Genomic DNA, 8,963 nt, shown 5'->3' with positions numbered 1-8,963 from the left:
TTGCCTTTGAAAAAAGGACTGTGTTTTATTTACAGAGATTTCATCAGAATGACAATATAAATGATTTATAGAGCACGTTTTCAGAGAGACACTGAGAGCCGGAGGTGGAGCGCTGGAGGATCTGGGCGTGGTCTTGTCGACAGGTTGGTATGCGGCGGCTTTGGCAGAGACGGACTCCACTGATGGACTGCAGCCGTCTGCTCCTCTCGTCTCGTCGTTCTCCCTTTCTTCCTTGGTTCTTCCGCTCAGTGACTCTCACCTTTCTTCCCCACGACCTGCAGAGCAACAACAGTGTCACTAATGCAGTGGCAGAGACGGGGGGGAGGAGCTGCTGCTGGTTCTCACCCGTTTGAAGTCATTCATGTTGGTGGCCTGTACAGGAGTCCCAATGAACGTCAGGTAGTTGATCTTTGTGGTTTCCTCGTCTCCCTGGTTGGACTTGACAAACAGCTGGTTAAACGCAGAAAGAAAAAACGGCATTTTTTGACATGCATGAACTAGTCATGAGTGTCTCTGCAACACACAGAACCCCACAAGCAGGACAGCAAACGCCTGAATCAGCGTCAACATTCCCCTAATGGGAGTCTGACAAATATTTGCAGAAACAGGCGAGAAATGCAGGTTTGTTGTTGGCTGTAGGCGTACAGAGAAACCACAGTTCTGGTCATCCATGTCATAAGACAAAGAAGATTTATGGACAAAAACATGCTTTAACTTTATTCTAAATTAATATAAATATTTGAAAACATTTAACAGATTTTTGTCTTAGTTTGGTGCCAATTGCACCAATGGGTTAATGTGACTCAGCAGAAAAAACGCAAACTAAGGGGTGTTTTCATCAGACTGGACCCATCTGGTCCGCTTTGAGTGACCAGAGTTTGTTTTTTCAATTTTGTAGTCTGAATACGTCCAAGTGGACCTGGATTGGGACCAGGATTGGTCTTGGTTCGTTTGTAATCGGACTGAGCTTCGGTTTGCTCTGAGATTCCTCAGTCTGAATAGAATCCGTCCTCTGAGCGGAACAACCGGACCAAAACGGGCGATGTAGAAAAGCGTTGTTACAAAATTTATTTTGACGTCGCTGAAAACGCTTCTTACACGCTTTTCCGTGTCTCGTTATGCGGCACGCGCCGCTGTGACGTCATCCTAAGAGCTGGTAGTTCCTTAACAGAGTTTTCTTAAAACAACGCCCCAACAATGAGACACAGCGACTCACTGAATTCAGACTCATTAAAACAAGTTTTATGTGACACACTTCGTCACTTCTATTTGTCATAAACACTTATCAATGTACTCTCTTAGCTGTCTTCTTACCAGGAACCGCCCTGCAGCCTCGACCAAACCCAAAAAAATGTGTAAAAAGTGTTGAGCCTGACGTTGATTCAGACGGTCAAAAGCTGTGAGCGAAATGTAAAGTTTGAATGAACTAAGAAGTGCAGGACTTCCATCATTTCTGCCTCTAGTTGCTTTGCCCCGCCCTCCTAATTCCTGACCAATAAGTGAAGAGATCTTTAGTCACGTGTTTATAAGGAAAATCGGCTTGACGGCGGTCTGAATGCAGATCAAAAGGCGAGGTCCTGGACTCGGTCCGGAACAAATTAAGTGGACTGGGTCCAGAACAAACGGTTTTCTGCCTTTGGGTCTGAATACACCCTTAAAGAAACGCTGCGTTCAGGTGGTGCTGGAAGGATCGTAAAAATGCCCTTTCTGACTCAGAAAACACACAAACGTCAAAGACACAACGTCAATGAGGAAGAACTTTCTCCTTCTAAAAGTGCACTATCACCAGAATTACAGCGAAATAACAAAACATTATTACAGACTGGAAGGAGCAGCATTTCCAGAAGAAAATGCAGATTAAAGACTGTATTACTGAATGAAAATGAGACTTAAAGGGTAATAACTGGCAAATAAATAATAAATAAACAATCAAAGTTAACCATAAATAAAGTGAAAACAGCACAATAACAAAAAAGACATGTTTGTGAAAAATGCCAGCGCCGGGTATCGAACCAGCGAGCTTCTGCACCAAGGATTCCCCAGTGTTTCAATGGAGGCAGAAATCCTGGAAAAGTTCAAGGATTTGAAGGAGCAAAAGTCACAGCTGGAAAAAGCTGAAAGAGCTGAACATTTGAATAGTTGAATGGTTGAAATAGATGAAACATTGTAGGAGGAGTTAAGCGACAAATATGGAGGAAAACACTAGAATAAAGAAAGAGAAACAGGAGAACGATGGTTGGTTGAATACTTTATAGCATTCAACCAACTATCAATACAATCTATTCTAGTTTGGGGGGCCAGATCAAATAGTTAATGGCCCCCAGGCTGTAGTTTGCCCGCCCCTTTATGTGGCTAGAATGACATACGAGCTGGTTAATGAGGAAAAGTCCTTCATGTATTAACGCGGCGTTATGCGTGACAGATTTACTCAAGCACTGATTCGTAACTGTTCCTGCAGAGGTGTTGGTCGTGTGTTATCCTGCTTTCAGTTTGGACTGACATCCTCCCATCTCAGTGTTTTCAAACGCTCCTCCACCCAAACAGACATCTAATCTGCTTTAACCAGAGACAAAAGGCAGCAGAGCGTGCAGCAAACTCAGGGACATCAGCAGGGAACATTCATGTAACATCAAGTTGTAAGTAAAGTCTTTAAAACCCAGTTTTACTCAGAGGAACCAAATGCAGCTGCCTGTGTTACAAAACCCTCTTGCTAGAGTGTCCAGTATTCTTACCGTAGCGCTCTGCACATTCTGAAACTTGACGTATCGCAGAGGAATCAGACCGTCCTCCTTGTAGTCTTCCTCAGTCAGCTCCAGAGTCTGAGTAGCTTCACTCCGCTCAGCATCATCAAAGCCCATAGACTGAGGAAGGTTGATGAAGATCTTCACCACCTTCGGGGCTTGAGCTGGGGCAGAGAGGAGTCACAGGACGTCATTTCTGATTCCTGATTTCAGGCTGGATTGGATACGAGCAGCAGAGAAACCTCACCAAACTCCGAGGACTGCAGCTTCATGGAGAAGAGCTTCACAGGCTGGTTGAAGGCGATCGTGATCAACAGCTGCACAAAAGGAAAGAGCCTTATCGCACACGCGTGTCCCCCCGCGGCACAGACCTGCCAAAGGGTCGGCTGTGTACCTGCTCATCACAGTCAGACTCCAGGTAGGACGAGTCCTTGATTAGGCAGTTGTCGAAGCCGCAGTCGTCGCTCTCGTTCAGACACTCGCAGCCGGCTTTGCTCACGAAAGGCATGAGGTCCATCTGGAAAACACGGCAGGCAAGAGGTCAGGAGGTCGCAGGAGGCCGCAAACGACAGGCTGCGACTCTTTTGAGATTTTAAAAGTGCGTGATATCATAAACCCTTCCACTTAAAAGCTCAGGATTCAGACGGAGTCACCCATCAGCTTCTGACTCCACCTAGCCAGATCAATTTTGTCCATCAGTTTCAGGACAACCACAGCGTCCGACTGCAGGCCTGAGGAGGGGGGCATCATTTACAAACATCACTGCAATCCTATTGAGCAAACAGCTGATGGAGGAAATCAGCAGCAGCAGCAGTTCAAAGGCATTATACCACGGTCCGGGTGAATACTCATTCTCATTGGCTGCTGGGTGTGCATTAAAAAGTGATTATCCACTGTCACGGCTGAGGGCAAAGTGGTACGTAACAAATAGTCTGTTTTTTTGGGAAAAAAGCGATCCAGAAGAAAGAATAACAAGAATATGGATGAATATTTATTTCTTTTGTAAGTGACCATGGCATGAGGGGGTCAATGACCTTTGAAGTGTGCATGATCAGACTACTACAACACACTTGATCAACACACTTGATCATGAACACATCGTCCGCTATTAACATGACAGAAGATGAGTGGCTGCAAACGACTTTAACAACATTTCTGTGAAGCCTGCAGGCCATCCTGAACATATTTAGGGAACTTTTCTCAGCTGCTCTGCTCAAACCCAAGATTTCTGCAAAAGGTTCTGCAGAACCTTTCCCGGACTCAGATGTCACGTAAAAACATTCATTCTTCGAGGTGAAGTGGTCACAGTGCGCTCACATATCCCTTAGGAATGTCGGAGTCCTCGTTGTTTCCCGGGTCGTTCTCTGTGTGCTGCTTGATCTTCTCCTCCAGACCTGCAGCGTCTGCTCCCTGATACTGATCCACTCGAACCCGGTTCCTAAAGAACAAGAACGTAGGTGTGGCTGAGATGTTGTTGGCTGCTGCTGTCGCCTGAAACAGAAAGAAATGAGGGTTTGATTGCTTTTGCCTTTTTTTTTCATAACGACATTCTTTGCCACAGCTGATCAGTCGAGTGAAAGGGCCAACGTAGAATTTAACACCCGTTTCTGTGCCGAAGAGGTTTTTTTAGATATGTGGTCACCAAATATTTGAGGTGCATTTACCAGAGGGTTAGGGTTAGGGGGGTTATTACTGTTCTCCTTCCCTCCGTAACACCAAAGATGAACTGCACTGTTAGATTTCCATGAATATCACTACATGTTTGGTTTGGGAACTATTTTGTGCAGCGCAGTGTTATGTGTCTGCATAAATAAAGGCGGAGCCTCCTGCCACGCGTTTTTCATGGGTGTCAGGCTTCATGGCTGCCGGAAAGGTGACATAGTGTCTGCAGTCTGTTTATTACTGGGCAATATCTAATATTCTGAGAAGATGTCTGTACCAGAGAGCACAGGTGAAACTCGCGTGCAGCTAGAGAGCGGTCCACTGCAGAAGATTCAACACACACCCCCAACACACGTGTGTGCGCTCCTTCCTCCTACACACGCAGCGCGCTGACACACACACACACATAGTCATTCTACAACACCTACATAGTTAGTTCATTAGTTAGATAGTTAGTAGTTACTGTTATTTGTTAGTAAAGAATACTGCGTTGTAATTGTATTCATTTGCGACGCAGCCGCTGGGGGATTTTGTGTTTGGCAACACCGCGCCCCCTGCTGGTTCATCACCGCGGTTGCAGTGGAGCTTCTGACTAGATCTTGGAGAATGAGAGGAAGAGGAGGAATGGAGGAACAGTCTCCTAACGCTGACAGACCTTTTGGGCCGTCATCCTCCCATTAAGTTCTTTGTCATTTTCATTTGAAGTTCATTCATGCCAACTGTTTTCCTCCATCACAGGATGGGAGGCACAGAGCGTCCTGCGCTCTCACGTTGTTCACTCCTGGGAACAAAGCTGGGTAAATGATGTGATTTTTTGTTTGTTACTTTTCATCTTTGAGCTGCTAAAAGCATGAAAAGCATTTTTTTATGTATAAATGAAGCTTTTCCAGCTGATCACATGGTAGAGAAAAAACATCCTTCATTTTAACAAACGAAATGATTTTGGTGCTCTGGTCCGTCTTTTCACCTCCGCTCCTTCTTATTTCCTGTTTGGTCTACTGTTCTCTAAGCACGTCTCTCATTGTTTTCCACAGGTATTTTAGTCAGAGGATTTCATTCTGAGCTGCTGCGTTTAAAGAAAGGAATCATGTTTGTTCAAACTTAGGAAACAGGCAGAGACGGACGCCTGAGTGCAGTCGTATCAGAAGACGCTCTGAAGACTCCCCAGCGGGACGCTTTCCTGCAGCGGCACAAACACGGCCACAAACTAAAGTGCCTGTCTGTCCGCTCCGCCCCAGCAGCTCTGATGCATCCATCCAGTGGTATTTATCTTAATGAACTGCTGTTCAAGAGCTTAGCACGCAGCACTCCACACTGTTTCCTTCGCTTCAACAACAACACTGTTCTGCCAGAGTCTGTCCAGCTGAAGGAGATCAGCTGACATGAAAAATGGCGTCCGCCTCGGACTCAGGAACAGACAATTTCTTTGGAGCCAAGATCTGCCTCCTGAGCAGAAAAACGTTGGGAATCATTCCCTCACAATGACTGACAGTTTGAGATGTTTTACGAAGTGTCTTCAGGGTTTCTGTGGGGAATCTCATGTGACTTTTAGTAAATGGTCTGCTTCTTAGGGGTCCAGCGTCACCCTGGTGCACCTTTACTCTAAATCAATAAGAAAATATCCAACAAGACATGAGGGTTTTTGCACACCAGCAGGATAAATAGAAGAATTTGAAAATAACACCAAAGTGGAAATGTAAATTTAAAGGTAATTGTTTGAATGCTATAAAGTATTCATCCAACCAATCGTTTTCCTGTTTCTCTCTCTTTATTCTTGTATTTTCCTCCATATTTGCCGCTTAACTCCTCCTATAATGTTTCATCTATTTTAACCATTCAACTTTTCAAATGTTCATTTCTTTCAGCTTTTTCCAGCTGTGACTTTTGGTTCATTCAAACCCTTGAACTCCTCCAGATATTCCAGGATTTCTGCCTTCATTGGAATACATGGAAAATCCTTGGTGCAGAAGCTCGCTGGTTCGATACCCGGCTCTGGCATTTTTTTATAAAAATATCTTTCTTATTGTTGTGATGTTTACACTGCATTTATGGTCAACTTGGATCGTTTCTTTATTTATTTTTTACCATTTAACCCTTTAAGTCTCATTTTCATTCAGCAATATAACATTCAACCAGTATTATCTTCTGGAAATGCTGCTCCTTCAAGTTCATTTTTAATTTTTGGGCGATTTTTTCTAACAGAAAGGCAACGTTGCACTAAAGCTAAAAAGAAAATCTTTTCAGCATAACTTAGCTGGCAGATCTCAACTGGTGAGAAGTGAAACTTGACCTTTTGGTGGTGCGGTGGAAAGCCTGACTCACCTGACACACGTGAACGTCCACTTCAAGGAAGACGACGTGAGGATACTTGTTGCTCAGCGCGTTGAAAGCGGGAGATATTCTGACGCAGGGCCGACACCTGGGAGGGAGAGAGGCGCGAGTCAGTGGTCTGCCCTGATTTCTTGGGCTGTCAAACGCCTGTGTGACACCCCAGAGGGAAAACCGTTGACTGTACCACAGAACTAGACTGACTGACTGACCGACTGAGTGGGCCGTCACCCACAGACTATGGTTCACTTCAAACTCCAACCAAACAAAGTCCATTCGGGAGCCATTTTATCGCCACGTTGGTACAGTGCCATCAATGAACAGTGGTTGGTCTGAGTCCTCGTTTCTATGGTAACCACTCTCACCAATCAGGAGTGAGTTTATTGGAAGTCTGCATCCCTACCACTTGAAAGGGGGCAACACAAAATCTGTCGATCAAATGTATCCAAACATTTGACATGAGACCGCCTACTTTTATTAAAGCATCTGATTGGTTGGAGTGTAACTGGAATTACTCGCAATAAAAAAAAATGTGAAGAAAAAAAACAGAATCGTCAAGAAGGTGTTAAAAAAAAGGCATCCGATTCAGAAAGGATATTAGAATGACTGAATACCATCTGTTTGTTTCTCTATAGCTGTCTATGGGATTTTGGCTATATGGAACAAGCAGTTACTTCCTGTGCGGTACGCGAAGGGGTCTCGTATACAGTCAATGGTTCTCATGATACAGCGGATGGGAAAAACGAAATTCCTCACGGCTTCCGTAGAGTCTGATAAACTAACATTTGTCAGGCAGCAGATTTAATCAAAGCTTTACTCAAATTTATTTATTTTATTTTCTTACACTTAGCTACATATCACAGCAGAACACAGAGTGAAACGACAAAAGCAAGTGGTTAAGTATAGTATATATTATTACCAAAAAATGTAAAATAATACGCTTAGCAGAAACTGATCTCTTATATGTTAAAAACAAAACGATTTGTTTCAAGCGACCAGACGCCACTTATTTTGATACTCGTCCAGTTTCATTACACGTCAATGAGCCTGAACCGATTCCTGTGATATTTGCCGTGTCATTGTAAGCCTGGCTGCTAGCTTAGTTAGCTTCTGCTGGCTAACTAGAACGCGCTCATGATCTGCTATTAAAATGAACGGGCCGCGTCGCTACAGTGGTCTGCCATCCATTCTGCTCGAAATATCTCTACAGTAAAACAACGGGCAGAACTGCGCCACCGTTTCATCCCCACGGTTGGTTCGGTCAGCTTACCCGGCCATTGTAAACTTTACCACGACAAGTCTGGAACCGGCGGCCGCTAGCTCCGGCTGGAAGTCCGGGTCACTTCCGATCACTTTAACACCCACCATGGTGCCGGATGCGGTTAAATTCCTATTTTGTTTTTCCGAGGTGATAAACTAGGCATGAATGGTCAAAATAGAATAAACAGCTTTGTTTTTAGCTTTCTGTCAATAAATTAGCTGGTTAGCTGCTGAGTGGTGAACGGCACGCTTCAGAATGGAGACTTGTGATTGGCCAATAACCAACGGGAAAGTACTTCTTCTGCTACCATTAAAATGTATGTCCTGCCATCTAGCGGCCGGTGGAAATAATACAAGTCATCAAAAAATCAATTGCCAAAAACTATTTTGATAGTCTAAAACGTACGTAATTTGCTAAAAACAATTAACAAAAAACGTGTTGATATAAAGCAATCACTGTTGCTGTTGTTCTTTTATTTATTTATTTTTTTACAACCACATTCCAGCTAAAACAATTGTGTAAAATAATCTAGGCTGGTCCAATACTGGATTTGATTTCACCCATTTAAAGAAATCAATATATTTAGTTGTTGGAAACCTCTTAATTAGCAACTGATCGTCATAGTATTGTCATTTTATAAATTGCAAATAAACTATTTTTACAAGACCTATTTTACCAAAAGATAGCACTGTAAACATCCATCCATTAAATATTTATAGCTTATTGCTGTTTGGGGTAAATGGGGTGCTGGAGCGTCAGGTAAAGGTGGGGTTAGTGTTTGCCTGTCCACTGCAGGCCCACACAGACAACTTCACACGTACTTAGGAGGCATTTCTTTTTAGAAATATCAAAGAACCTAAGAACCATTCTTGAATGCCTGGAGAACCCATGCATGCATAAAGAGAACATGCTAACTCCACGCAGTAAATACCCAATTCGGATATGAACTAGGGCCTTTTTTGTGAGAGTGC

The 8,963-nt window shown here is 43.8% G+C and overlaps 1 protein-coding gene across 1 annotated transcript; it reads right to left on the bottom strand.

Annotated features, from left to right (window-relative positions):
* On the bottom strand, positions 1–8,270 carry txnl1 (thioredoxin-like 1). The gene is made up of 8 exons (XM_004075145.5): positions 8,002–8,270; positions 6,726–6,822; positions 4,059–4,232; positions 3,136–3,258; positions 2,989–3,058; positions 2,733–2,905; positions 346–450; positions 1–275 (listed from the first exon to the last, which is right to left on the bottom strand). The coding sequence occupies exons 1-8, from the start codon at positions 8,097–8,099 to the stop codon at positions 246–248; spliced, it is 870 nt and encodes a 289-aa protein (XP_004075193.1). The 5' UTR covers positions 8,100–8,270; the 3' UTR covers positions 1–245.
* Between the last annotated feature and the right edge of the window lie 693 nt (positions 8,271–8,963).

This window comes from Oryzias latipes, chromosome 12 (genome assembly GCF_053564925.1).
Source record: "Oryzias latipes strain Hd-rR chromosome 12, Olatipes_Hd-rR_3.1".
In the NCBI taxonomy this organism is placed as follows: Eukaryota; Metazoa; Chordata; class Actinopteri; order Beloniformes; family Adrianichthyidae; genus Oryzias; species Oryzias latipes.
This window is presented reverse-complemented; position numbering and strand designations above follow the sequence as displayed.

Excerpts from the sequence above, each read along its gene's own strand:
- txnl1 (XM_004075145.5), bottom strand. The coding sequence starts at position 8,099 with ATGGTGGGTGTTAAAGTGATCGGAAGTGACCCGGACTTCCAGCCGGAG. Across the intron at positions 6,823-8,001 it reads GTAAAGTTTACAATGGCCGG|GTGTCGGCCCTGCGTCAGAA; the intron begins GTAAGCTGACCG and ends TCTCCCTCCCAG. Across the intron at positions 276-345 it reads ACATGAATGACTTCAAACGG|GTCGTGGGGAAGAAAGGTGA; the intron begins GTGAGAACCAGC and ends GTTGCTCTGCAG.